General features: G+C 39.3%; 1 protein-coding gene across 1 annotated transcript in view; it reads right to left on the bottom strand.

Moving 5' to 3' along the window:
• LOC307251404 (uncharacterized protein) overlaps positions 1–14,371 on the bottom strand; it is a gene marked incomplete at its 3' end in the record, with an annotated part of 75,233 nt that extends 60,862 nt beyond the window's left edge. Inside the window, exons 1-4 of the mRNA XM_080028771.1 lie at positions 14,328–14,371; positions 13,373–13,474; positions 11,859–11,959; positions 2,791–2,883 (exon numbers count right to left, since the gene is read on the bottom strand). Coding sequence (XP_079884897.1) covers positions 2,791–2,883; positions 11,859–11,919 — 154 coding nt within the window. The 5' untranslated portion in view covers positions 11,920–11,959; positions 13,373–13,474; positions 14,328–14,371. The remainder of the gene's footprint in view (positions 1–2,790; positions 2,884–11,858; positions 11,960–13,372; positions 13,475–14,327) is intronic.
• Positions 14,372–14,574: the final 203 nt, after the last annotated feature.

The raw sequence follows: 14,574 nt of genomic DNA, 5'->3' as shown, positions 1-14,574 counted from the left end.
AAAAAATGAAACAAAGAGGAGGAACACAATACATTAAACAAAGGGCTGGGTGCAGTCAAATTTCTCTCACTCGTGCAGAGGAGATTGCACACAGCTGTTTATCCTTCGCATGGAAATGACGATTCCCAACTTTTGACAGTGGAAACCCGAATAATTGCAAGTCGAGTCGTGCCTTACCAAACCGAACCGCACAGCTCAGTGGAAACAAGGCTTTACAATCTTCATAAGGATTCATTGCAGGAGTGTTGTGATAGACTGCATTAGTTGTGGGTAGGTGGACCTTATTAACTGGAACATTTTTTTCTTTACAGACAGGGTTGGTTACCTCCCATCAACAAATCACAGCTGGACTTTATCTACTTGGCTTCCCTCTGTGAGCAATTGCTAAATGACTTTCCATCAAGCTAGTTTGTAACATTTGAGATGGAAGAGACGCCATCTAGCTGATCTGAATTAGAGGAACAGGTGTTTCAGGATCCAGTAATGCATCGGTTCTGCCCATGAAACATTAAGCCTTTAAATCAATTCAATACATGCCACTGCAACTAGCCCAAGTGTATTTGCAAAACACCATGAAGAACACTGCTCTCATCCTGAGCCTTAGTCAATTAGAAAATAAAACCGTGAAAGACTAAAACAATGTGGGACCTTTAAATCTGTTACTGACCACACAGGATTTGTTTCCTCCGACCAATCAGGTAAAAGTGTGTATAAAATAACACACAGCTTGCTTAAGAATAGGCTCAATATCCCTGTGGGAGGGATATTTCTGTCTCACTGTGCTGCATCTTTATAGCAACTTACATTCTTCCACAGGTAATAAGCAAATGACAAATTGCAGAGATGTGAGGAAGCACACAGCGAAGTATTGATTTAACTTGAGACAAAAAAGAAGATGTTTTTTCCTTTAGTTTTCCTGCCTTAGATCACATAGCTACTCTATTAGCAAGGTGAGGTGTTAGGCTGATACATACTGAGCTCACTAAAATAAATAAGCAGCAATGTTTAAATAGATGGATGCAAGAACAGAGACAGACAGACACAAAAACAGACTACACTTCTAGTCTGAATAAAATAAGTTAAAGTTAGCCAAACTCGCAGTGTGAACATACTAGATTGAGTTGACATACTTAATTTTCCTTTTACCCTTAACCTGAGTGGAGTTAGATTTACCTAATCCCTGTCTCGGCTTGGCATCAGTCCCATGGCCTCTCGGCAGCAATAAAAACAGGTAAACAACGGGGAGGTTGGAGCACACCAATAACAAAGTGGGACCAAAGGGGCTGTGTGGCTCGATAGGTGTCAATACTAGCCCTCCAACTTTCCTCAACTGCACACATACAATATACATACTGATCTGGACTCCCACTGAAGGTATGAGGGCAGTATGAGAGTCTGAAGAGCCAAGAACCAAACGGCAGAAATGAGTCTGATATTTAAATGCAATAGTTTCATTCCGGTTTGAAGGTGCAATCGTTTCAATTTTGTACTGTACTATACCCAAGCAGTGAGCAAAATGTCTTTTAGATGGATCAGTAAGCATGACTCAAAGACTATCTCCATTTCAGGTCCTGAAAATATCATGCCTTTTAACTTTTTTTCCTCCAGCTAAATCTCATCCACTCTACAGTATTTTCCCGTTTGGCCTTCCATCCAGTTTGGATGAATAAAAACTATCCCATGATGCTCTCTTCCAGTCAGACTCGGAAACACTTGTAAACTGATAATTGCAACAACCTTTTTACTGGTCTTCCTGTATGATTATAATGGCTCTGGCTAGTTCATCATATCAAACCAATTCTCATAATTCAACATATCCACTGGCTGATCATGTTGAGAATAAAACATTTTTTTCATGAATCTTGCATTCTGAGTTTACCCCCACCATTTGTATAGGCCTTTCTGTGCTGCCAACAACAACAAAAAGCATGTCAGTTTTGTCTAAGGAAAGAAAAAGACAGAATTTGCTGGAAAGATGCTGAAATTATTGGTCCATTTGTTCTGAGACCATGCTTGTAAAATGCTCCTCAAATAACAGTAGATATGTTGAAATCTCACCCTGCAAAGGCTCAACGTTTTGGACAAACAGTAACAGAAATCCAGCCGACCCCCCTGAATTCCAGATGTTGCTCCTGGTCTACAGACCTTGATGGTGTGGCCCCAGATTACACATCTGACAAAAACGGCTGTTTATCATAGGCTTCTTCAGGTCACAGGAAAAGCTATGTTCTCAAAATTCCCAGAATTAATTGAAAATTTGCCGCTACAGCATTTATTGTTAGTGGTCCTTATATGAGGGTATGCATGTTGTGTTTGTGGCAATATGGCATCTATAACATCTACTCTATAAATCGCTCAACCAAATTTAACTCAAACAACTATAACAAACACTGAATGACACACAAGATAATTATGATGATCCGGCTCACAGTCAAGTAACATTTCCGTTGTTTATCTGCATAAATGAGCTTGCCGATTGACCCCTGTGAAAATATTGGTGCCCCTCTTAAATGCCAATCTCTGATCATTACTATGTGTCCTTCAGCAAACCATTACATTTTGCTACATCTTCAAATTTGAAATGTGTCTACATTAGGGTGTAAAATGTGACAACGATTGACGGTGAACCAGAGATCTCCCCGGACACTGCTTGAATTCAAGTTACTTTTGACTAACTACAAGACAAAATTGTGATTTGTGAACATAGATGTTTTCGAGGGTTTTCTTTTCCCTGTGTGTGTGAAGCTGATATTGTGACTGAAACACGCGTCTGTAGTAAAGTGTACTCACCACTGGAGCAGTCCAGTCCTCCCCAGCCGGGCTCACACTGGCAGGTATCAGGAGAGACGCACCGTCCGTGGGCACACTCGTCAGTACACAATGCTTAGGAGAGAAAAAAGGACACCAAGATCATTATCAACCTCTTTAAAGATGACATATTATTCTCATTTTTGGGTCTATGTGTTTAAGCAGCTAGACATGATTGACCGCACAGTCAATTGTGAAGATATTCGGGAATCGCCTTCTGTCTTTTGTGCATTTTTATCCCTGTCTCAAAACTGTCTGTGTAGCTTCCTCCATAAAAAGTACAAATTGTGACAGTTAATATTCATGTATTCACTAGGGAAATCACCTAGAAAAATCTACTTTAACTCAGATTTGGTGAGATGCAACGTGTAAAGCATATTATCTGCTCTGTACAGGAAACCGATAAGGCGGCATTGACATCCTCATTTTCACCTTAAGCTTTCAATATGTTATCATGACACAACCTTGGAGCTGTCACACACTATCTGAGGATTCAAAACAAACGGCTCTATCGCAGCATAATGAATGATGCACTTTTTTCACAGAGCAGCTGTATCATCATCTTGTTCAGCGATTAGCTTAGAGGCCAGAGGTGGCCATGAGAAGCTGAAAAAAGGAGGAGGAAGGGAGGAAAATCGAAGAAACAAAGTGGGAAAAAAGCGACAAAACTTGCTTCAAATGATATACCGTTTAAAGGTGATGGAAATGTGACAGGGTTAATTTCACAAGGATCTGAGAAAGTTTACAGTCTCCTGACACAGATCTTGTCCACTGATGTTTACATTTGACCATATATTGATTGATTGACTGAACAATCTAAGCAAGAACAGCTTTATCATCTGAGCCCATATGTTTGAAATGGAAAGCTGAACTTTATCTAACTTCTTCTCCAACTCATTCAGTGAAAATCATCTGTGCATCAGAGTATGAATACTGCATCAGGTATAGGGGTTGTGCTGGGAGAAGATGTGCTGACAGCTTGGCTTACTTTAGCTGCTCCATCACAGAGTGCTGCTGCTCTGGCTCTCTGCTTGTACCATCGAACAGACTGAGTTGGCTTAACTTACATGAACAGTATATGTGCAAAGGAACCAACAGACATCACATAAATTAAAAAGAAACTTGCATGCACACATTCAATACAAGCTCATACATACCTGACTAACAACTAATGCGGCATCACACACTTTCACACAATAATTGAACATAACTGGCTGCATTTCAAGGCTAGGATGTGTAAGGCAAACTCAGCACAGTGCACAGAAAGTGAAGTGCTGAGTTTCAAAAGAAGAATTATGAAGGGAGAACATGTGGCACAGTCAATACAGAAGTTAGAGTGGTCGCTGTAAAACGTGGGTTTACTGACTATATGGTTCCGAGGGGTCAACTTCTCAGAAATTTTAAGTGGTGTGTTAACAAGTGTCCTTGGAACTGTACACTGAGTAAGGATTTGCACTAGAGGAGGAGAGGAAGAGGTGCAGTTGCATCCAAGATAAGAAACCCTGGTTAATATAACAAAGATCCATTCAGTTCAACATGTCCTTACAACTACAACAACTGACAAAACAGGTTTCCAATTAGTCTCTAACTTCCACTTCTGTGGTTAAGGATTTGGTTAGCTAGTCGCTACCTGAAAACAGCTATTATGTAAACCATTGCATTCATACCCTTAACAGTGTCTTATAGACAGGAACGATACTATTCATATTCAGAAATTGTCAAAAATAGGATTAAATCCTTGTTGTCTTGGTTAAAGGAATAGACATTTTGGGAAATGCATTCATGTGTTTTCTGCCGAGAATATTGATTCCTCTTGTTAAATATGCCACTAAAGCCAGAGGGAAGATGTGAAGATTTAATTGTAACAGTTCTGGTTTGAATCTGGTCAGAGATCTATGCCGTCATCCACCTCACTCTCTCCACATGTTTCCCCATCCGTCTCAACTGTCAGATTTCAAATAAACAGGAACGTTTATGTATCTAATTTATTTCATTTATACTTATTTCTCATGTGCTATGTGTCAGTAGTTCTGCCAAGGCTTGATTTTTAGATTACTCCATTTTTATCCATTTTTAGAGGCCTGAAGAAGTCAAATTAGCCAGTATTTCAAAAGAAATTGCAAACAAGCCAGGCAAATAATAACTTATTTTTGTGCAAAAGAATAAAATGACTATGTTTGTTTACAGATAATAATTTCCTGTCCAGTCAGATTTCTTGTCATTGGATTTTGTAAGGTTCCTCTTTAAACAAACAAACAAAACCAAAAAGAGAGCAATGAAATGAGGTGGGATGGGGTTACTCATGCAATCAAAACAGCCTGAACATTATAATGAGGTCAATGCCACCAGGATAAACACTTTCTATGAGTGAGAGAGAGAATTACTTGAAAATAACGGCCCAGATTTGAATAAGAGAGCCAAAGACACATGCTCTTGCAATCCTGAAGGAGAGTTGCTAAATCATTAAACTGGTGTCTAATCCTTTCATCCTGTGGATTGAAGCAAAATCAGCTACAAGAAGGATTACATCAGCAACCAGTACAAAAAGATTAATTGATATCAAATGAAATAATCGCTACCTAATTCCAGCTATTGTCTTGGCACACTGAAGCAGTTTCCACTGCCCTTGAATCTTATTATCAGCTGCAGTAGGAAGAATGAGAGCGGAGGTATGAGTGGGACAGTGCATGCCTGACATCTTTCTCTAGTGTCTGATCTTTGTGTGGAACTGTCGGCCGGCTGGTCACAACATCCCAAGGCAACAGGGACTAAAAAAATAAAATTGTTCTTCTTTTGAACAGAATCATTCTTTGGACATTACTTGTTTCATTTAGACACAGATTTGTTTGTGTGTGCATAAAATCATCAGTGTTTCCAAACATAACACTAAAGGGACTTAGTTGCTGAATAATAAATCAAATACAGGAATTGTGTTATTGATATAACCGGATATGAATACATTACTCAGATATGAAAAGCTAATGGATAAGAATATAGATATGGGTTTGATATTCCCCCGTGATATGTTAAATTGTTGTCTTAATCAACAGATTCATAATTTTTCTTGAGTATTAAAGTAATTCAGGTGTTTTTGAAGCTAACGACAGAGGATCGTTTAAATTTCAAATTTTGGTATATTTTTTTTGAGAAAAGATTATCATTAAAAGATCATATTTATCTTGGTTATTTTTCTCAGTACTCAGAACTCTGAATTACTGATACAAACTAGCCTGGCACCCTTGCCTATATACTTCCGCTCAATTTTCATTTCCCTTCAGTAGTCAGTCTGGGTATATTTGCGGGTTTTCTTCATCCAGATTTTTGACGGTCCAATCAGCGAACAGAGGGAGTGGCCCATTTCAGTTGTAGTCAGAAGCCGGCGCATGACATATGCCACGACCAAACGTTGGCAGATCCAGAGCTTTCTTTATAGGTCCATGATCCAGAGTGGCACTTAAAGGAATACTTCACCCATACGGAACCAGCGTTCTATCATTATAAAATAACTATTATAATATAATGAATGAGGTTTTTCTTCTCTCAGTCTTTCCTTAGTCTTCCCTTGGCCCAGCTGTCCTGTTAATCCTAACCCTTACTGTGATGTCACAGTAAGGAAACTGTAGGGTTAGACAGTGAGACCATAAAACACTCTTTCTGCCTTTTCTCAGGCTAAGATGATCCGATTTAATTTTTTTTGCACATTTATACTACATAGGATCTCCGAGTTCAATACACCTTCATATTCCAACCAGTGAAGTAGGCCTTTAAGTGAGGTAACGTTTGTCAATTGAGCGATTCCAGACCTTCGTAAAAATGAAATGAAGTACAATGGTCTGGCAGGACCAGGCTAGATACAAACTGCATTCACACCAAAATTGTTCTTGGAAAACCCATTAATTAATGTGACTTTGAATCCAAAAGCCATCAAATATAAATAGATATTTGCATGTCTGGCCACCGCATGATGCATTGTTCAATTTGGTAACCAAACAGAAATAATGCAATCACAAACTTAAAAGCAATTCAACTCTGCAGCCAATGCAACACAACTTTTCATGTTGCTAATATGTGTGTGCAAATAAAGGCTAAACAGAAAGGTACATTTCAACATACAGAGGCGAGGTTCATCCTCAGTAAGCTTTCATAAGTTTTCACCAGCTGTGTTGTGCAGAGACGCATTATGCTTTTTCAATGTTGCAAAACTGCAATTTTTTAGGAAAAGGAAAAAATTAGGGGTCTCAAGTGCGAAATGGCCAAAAGAGAATGTATGTATTTTGGAGATACACTTTTTGTATATCTAGTATACAAGGAGTATAAATAAAGAAATTGACAGGGAAAATAAGCTAGTCTTGACAGTTTAAACTAGTGTAAATCTATAGATGGATATTTTGAAATAAACATAAAACGATAGTTTCGGTTTCACCCACACTATGTTTGCATTACTGACACGGAGGCGGAGACAGTATATCGACTGGAATTAAAGGATTAAAGCGCAAATATTTTAATTTTAGGACGTGATCTTAAATCACATTCCAGCAGTAAATTATACCGGATTTGGTGTAGAGGTGAGATGAGTGGCAGAGGTTAGGGGGGTGGGTGACAGAGAGGGGAGGGGGTAAAGGTTGAGACAAATTGATGGGTGAGAATAGGTCAAAGAAAGCCAAGCTGCTCGGGGTTCAACAGCCACATACAGCATCCAGGGAGGGAAAAAGAGGACAGAATGACCTACACAACAGAGGGAGAAATCACACTGACAGCCGATAAAATAGCCTCAGGCAGAGAGGAAAAATAACAAAAGGCTTTATACGCCAGCAAGACAGGGTACTGTAGCACAAGATGTGTTCAATTAAGGGAGCTTATCCAAAATGTGACAGTGTAGATGCAAAAACTGCCTCAAACTGTAACTCATCCTGCACATAATTCCGTGTTTATTCAAGATATACAAACAAACTGCAAACTAAAAACTGCGAGCTCACGAAACAGGCAGAAAGAAAACACAGAAAGTTAATCAAATTAGCAGACCTTCCATCCCTCTGTGTCTGTTAGGGAGGGGGAACCTTTCAATTAGCTCAGGCGGTGCATATCGCACAACAAAAGACCTGTCCGAGGCTGTTAACGTTAGCGAACCAGGCTTGGGTCTTTGTGTATAGTTAGCGTTGAAGAATTAGCTTCCGGCGGTCAAACGACTCAGCCAAGGGGATGGGGGCCATGTGTGTGTGTGTGTGTGTGTGTGTGTGTGTGTGTGTGTGTGTGTGTGTGTGTGTGTGTGTGTGTGTGTGTGTGCGTGTGTGTGTGCTGTAGAGAGGCCGCACCACACAATGAAGTCAAGGAGTATTTGTCTAGGTCCCCCGGGAGAATCTAATAAAGTTGTTTACAAGCAGATGTTGAATGAAGACACACAATACGCTCCTTTTTACCCTCCCCATCCCCAAGGCAAACCCATTCTCTACTTCCCTTCAGTAAGAAAAGGGAACACTACCCTATAGAGTTTACCATCTAGGGTAGATAATTGATTTCTTTTGGTGGATCAAGGAAGGTATAGCAGTGTGAGATAAAGACTGTGCAGGGAGAAATTCTCCTTCTCTCACAAACGTTTGAATGCTTTTTGTACTTTTGAGTTCAAGTTTCACAAGTATTATTTCAGGATCTCTCTTGATCTGCATGTGTTTGCTTGCACATGGACTGACATGTAAGAGGGCACACTGAGAAACTGTTGTAGAAATAAAAGATACAAAATGAATGTTCACTGTGTTTAAGGCTCTGTTTGAAAACATATCAACACAACTTCACCCTTGGAATTTGAAATCCAGCTGGTAGTCTGGCTTGTTCCGATCACTTTATTGTGTTCTAGGATTCATTTTCACAGAGAAATTAAGAAACACATTCTGATTGGCTAGAGGCAAAATAAAAAGATAGCACATCTTGTCAGCCCTTTCAATATGCAAGTGTATTTTCACTGTGAGACGCTAAACATTAATGTTCCCAGTGGAGTATAAATAACACATTTAAGTAGGAATCAAATATTATATCTGTTCCTCTCCTCGAAAGTGTTGCTTCTTCCCCTTATGAGAAAGCCTCGCTCAACGTTCACAGGTTCACTGTGTGTTGGACAAACTGAGCTCATGTTCGGAACTGTAATGGATTAATAAATCATCCTCTCTGATAACTAATTCATGCTCTCAGATTACTTAATTGATTCTCCAAAACAAATAATTTCTGAGCACAAATCAACAATAGCTATATAACATTAATAATGCGGACGTTTTAACATTGTGTTTAAAGGATGACAGACATAACACAACATTGTTAAATGGAGAAATAAAGGATATCCACTTATACAAGCTTATACAGCTCGTTAAGACTGTCAGTGGATCGACAACATGCTCAATCTGTTTAAAACACTCAATATCATAGTATTCAAAATGTATTAAGAGCTCAAATTATTATCGCGTATTTATGAAACCGGCCATACTGTGTATAATACTAAGACCAAATAGGCAAGCTGTTTTCTGAGCATTTAACTAATTTAGTAGACAGAAACTCATTTGAATGTGGTCAAAAATGGCCATAGTAAGCCCCTTTGTCGCTGCTATCATAACACATATGAGGATAGGATCAGCATAACTCAAAATAAACAGTTTGAATTCATTGTTTTAGTTGTGTATCAATCATGTGACCATTAAACATTGTCACTTTTTGCCCTGCTAATTACAGTGAAGGGGCCTAAGGATGGCAGCATCATTTGATGAATTTGTCAGTTGGTGCGTTCAAGGCTTTTTCAGCTGTGTCAGATGTGATGAGATAAACAGATCAGATAGAGAGATACAAGCATGGCGAGTATGCGTGTGCGTGTGTGCGTGTGTTTTAACAACTAAAAACAGAGGCTGGATGGATTTACACTTAAATAAAGAATCAATGTGTCGTTTCAGCTTTGAGCGAACATCTGTTGCCTCATCTGCTCGATCTAATTGTCTGATGTTTATTTTTGCGGAAGGATTGTGTTTTCCTTTGGTGGGAAAAAACAGAAAGGTTCAAACTTCCATCACTGTGTAGAACATATTGATGTTTTATCTCACTGACCCAACTTGTTCAAAAACAGATCCATCCAACGCAACCAAGGACTAAAGCTAACCCACAAGTCACAGTCCCTTTATCTGTAGATAAGGGGCCTGGTTTGCCGGATGAAGCACTCAATGACTCTCACTTGCGTTAATACATCTTCAGAATAAAGCTTTAATTTCTAAATTTTTAAAGAGATATCAGACATCATCAAACTCTATACTAGTTGAGCCGATTACTTGTTTGAGGTCATGTTTGAGATTGGTTCTCCTTTTATGTTTCTTTCCTTTTCCTTTTTTAGGTTGATTTCAAAGCTCTGTGCAGTGACACTTTAATGCAGAAATGGATCCACGTTGTAACAGAGCCAGATTGATCTAACTTTGACAGCAGCTATAGATAACTGCCCGACTCAAGTGAAACGATAACGACTGAGATTGAATCACTGTTCCGGAAGACACACTGCAATTTTAAATAAGCCTGGCGTGTCAAGTGGAAAAAAGTTTGAAAATAACAATGCAGATGACAGGAAAATGATTTTGTTTGTGGCTGAGACGTTATGCGGGGCACGTTCCTCTGTGGTGGGAATATTTCAGACCCAGCTGCACTCTGGAGATAGTGCTGATAGTAAACAACAACGTTGAATTTGTTTTTATTGCGATTTGATCAAAAACAATGTGCAGCATTATGAAAGCACTCTCAATTCACATGAAGAGCGCAATGTGTGTAGGCTTCTTATGATAAAAGTTTAATCTTTGTTCGGCCCTTTATATAATTGTTATATCAGTCAGTGAAAAGCCCTTTGCATTCCAGCGGCAGATAACTGAGTACTTAACAAGACTATAATATAAAACAAAGTGGTCATAGAGATGTTGTACATGCTGCTTAATCAATTTGACTTATTGTTTCTTCTGGAAAGGAGTCTATAAATGACCAAATGCATTTCTTAGGATTTACAACTAATTATTTTGAGAATTTTCCATTGTGATTGGCTGGCTGGAGTGCATTATTACATACAGTATAACCGGACACCTCTGACTATGATAAGTTTGACTAGCTGGTGCGGACCGTGGAACACTAACCAAACCAGGGCTAAAAAGGAAGTAAATATTGGACTTGGTGGAGAGACACACTACTTGAAATGAATGTTAATGATTCTCCTTATCTAAACGTAGCTAATTCACAGGGAGATAATAAGTCCATGTTGTGTATTTCGCTTGTTCCGTTGTCAGCAAATCAATGAAATAAAAAATAATTCATGCTGACTTAAAATTACAGTAAGTATTAATTATGATACTCAGCTTATCCCCATTCTTGTTTAAGTGGGTTCACAATGAGAGAGCAGATAAGTAGTAAACATATCTGCTTTCTAATTCTACCTTACATTTAGCAGGTTAACATAAGTTGATTGCATTGTTTGGATCAACAAAATACCAAGCCCCAACCTCAGCGATTTTTACCAGCATCCAATAAGGAAGTGACCACAACTGCAGTAACCAGGAAGTGCCACTGGGGGCTGGGAGCAGAAGACAGCCATCTCTCGTTGACTCCAATGTTAAACATGCCGTTTTCACAGCATTATTAAACCTATTTACAGCCTGGGCCACGAAACCATTCTAGTCTGTATGTTTAGGTCATATCTCCATGACAACACTGAGGGGGGTGAATTTGTTTGGCCCACGCTAGTTTTTATTTTATCGGAGGTTAAAATGTATTGGAGCGATCTCTTGAGTGACAGTTCTCCGCCCGTTGTCCTTCACTTTGCCTCAGAGGTATACGTCAGCTATCTCCCTCCCCCTCACAAAATGGCGACACGCACAAACCAGGATTATTGGATGCCGTGTGAATAACTGAGGTCAGCCTGGATGCTACATCCATATTATTTACTATCTATGCAAAATATGCGTATATCGGAATTCACTGTGTTAACTTACTGTTACTGATAATGTAATGCATGTAATTGTAATGTTAAAAAATGTATCAACCCAACTTACGGACACAAAGGTTTCCACTTTCATAGAAGCCTGGGCAGCACTGAGAGCGCCGTCTGTACATGGTCCTCACACCTCTTCTGTATGCCGTCTTGTAGCTGATCCTGTAAATGTGACACACACGCAAAAACACACATGCATTGCAGACACAATAGTGGTCAAAAGTTGTGTCCCTCTATTTATTTCCTTCAGTCTTTCTTTCCATTAAAATAGAACATTTACTAAAAAGTCTACAACAATTCACATGATAAGGTGTTGTTAAAGTAGCAGTGAGGCCCTATAAAAACTAAACTTTTTTCACATCAGTAGACTATTTAAAGACGAGTGGCACTTAAATGTTCAAGGGAGCTTCTCCCACTCATTCAAGGTGGCTCGTGTTGTCTGACATCACAGCTTAAGATCAATGACTCAGCTCTTAGCTAGAAGAGCTAAACTGGCGGCTATAAAGCTTAATGCGGTCATTAAAGGCGATACAGCGACGGTCGCTCATCAAAATGACCACATCAGGTGGAGCTGAAGTGCCGGTGTTTGGTAGTAGGCACTAATGGCTGACTCCTCCTGAGCTTCAGCAGAAGAACTATATACAGTACAAGATGTAAAGGGTTTGTTAAACTGTACAAGCTGTGAAGTGGCTGGACATTGGGTCTGAGGTAAAGACCAAAGGAAATGACCAAACATGATCAAGTGAATTGTTTGACATCTATACTCTTTATAATCCACACCTGAAAGAAATTTGAACTATACTCAGGGTGTTAAATATCTCTGCAACTTAGAGAACATGCTCTCATAAATGACAATGTTTAAGGCCTGTGTATTATATAACTCAAAGTGGTGAGCACGATAGCTGTCTTTGGTATTGAATCTAATCGTGCTCTGTAAATGGCCGCCAGTGGTTTAATTGTATTGGAAGCAGCATGAGCACAAGGATATCATAGTTTGTCTGCTTTGAAAGGAGAAACCTGCGGTGTTCTGGAATAAAATCCCAATTAAAAATCAGATTCTTATGTTTTTCCTTTAATCATATTACAATACCGTACTAGATCTGTTAGATTTACATTAAGAGAATGGAGTACAAACCTCAAAGCTCTGTGTTCAATTGAAATGCATTCATTTGAGTTTACAAAAAACTTTAATGTAATATGAGAGTTCTGGAGGCTGTTATACAGAGAATGCAAGGTTTAGTTCAATAGTTGATAAACTGAAAATGAATCAACAACAATTTGGACATTTCTCTTTCTATTTAAGAGAATTATCAAGAACAATTACCAAACATTCTTCGATTCTAACTTTTTTTTTATTATTATTATTATTTTTGGGAGTTTTTCTCTTTATTAGACAGATTTGGATAGACAGAGTTGAAATGGGGCAAAGAGACGAGGACATGCAAAAGAACGGACCCCGGGTCAGATTCAAACCGGGTCTACTGCAATAAGGACTGATCCTCTAGGGGGACGCTCTAACCACTACACCACGAGCGACCCACTTGATTCCAACTTCTGCTGCCTATATGTTCATACCTGTGTCTGGTGCATTTGAACCAGTTGAGGATGTCGGTGCAGCGGGTGTAGTAGACCTGGTCAAATGGATGAGCGTAAGACTCCTGCACAGTCACCGCATAGCTGGAAGGATGGAAGACAAAACAACATATTAACAGAACACCGATAAACTATTGATGAAAATAAATGAGCAATTACATTAAGGATTCATATAACTACAGTGCTTTCTTGAAAGGAGTAGGCCACAGAGTTTCTGAAAGCTAAAGAAAGGTAATTTATTTTTCTCCTGATGCTATCAAGTCAATAATGTTTCCTTTTAAAATCACCAGGATGTGAAGTATTGATCCCAAAATAGAGAGCATAGTGTGCCCTTGTAGTGCTATTTTTTGGGGGATTTCTTTTTAAGTACCATCGATTCTTAAAAGAAAACTTCAAAAGCTATATTTTATTTTGCCCCAAAAAAAGAGAATCCTGACATAATGTACTTTTGTTGTTCTGTGCTGATCTTGTTATTTCCTTTAGCAATACATATCTGACACACAGAGAGATAGTTCTCAGTGTGTTTCCACTAGTGTGGTGAATGAAGGTTACTGAACTGAGTCTAACCTTTATGAAGAAGAGTAAACTGTAAGGTATCAGAGGTAATATCCATTTCCACAATTCCCACTGATTACACTGAGGGATTATCGATCAGAGCACCTGCACTCGGTGCATTGCTCTCATCAGAAATGACCATTGCGCTTTTACTCTGCGTAGCGCTGAGTGGTGAGACCACTCAAGCAGTTACATTACCATCGCTCTGAATTTATGGCCTCCCGAATGTCCCCAAGAGTAAACCTTTTCACTTTTGCTTTTGATTATAGGCAAACCCTCAGTCTTGATTTGTGGCGGGGAGTCCATTAGTTTACTGCAGCGTTTTAAGCGGTGTTATTTCAATTTGAATATCTGAGAAGAGATTGAATAGGGGGAAACTGACCTCTCCCAGTGGCTGCACACGTTGGGGTCGTCAGGGTTGAGGAGCGATGCCAGAGAAATCATGCTGAACAGGTTGAGCCACAGCAGGGCTGTGGGGGCAAAAACCCCACTCGCCCCCATTGTCCTCTTCCCTCCGTCCTTGGGGAAGCTGAGAGGTACAGTGGGAAAGAATATTTCATGTGTTAAAAGGTTGGGATATTGTGTGCATGAATCAGAGGAATAATTTTTTTTTAAATTCTGTTATAAAC

Source organism: Ammodytes marinus (assembly GCF_949987685.1).
Source record: "Ammodytes marinus genome assembly, chromosome: 1".
Classification (NCBI taxonomy): Eukaryota; Metazoa; Chordata; class Actinopteri; order Uranoscopiformes; family Ammodytidae; genus Ammodytes; species Ammodytes marinus.
This window is presented reverse-complemented; position numbering and strand designations above follow the sequence as displayed.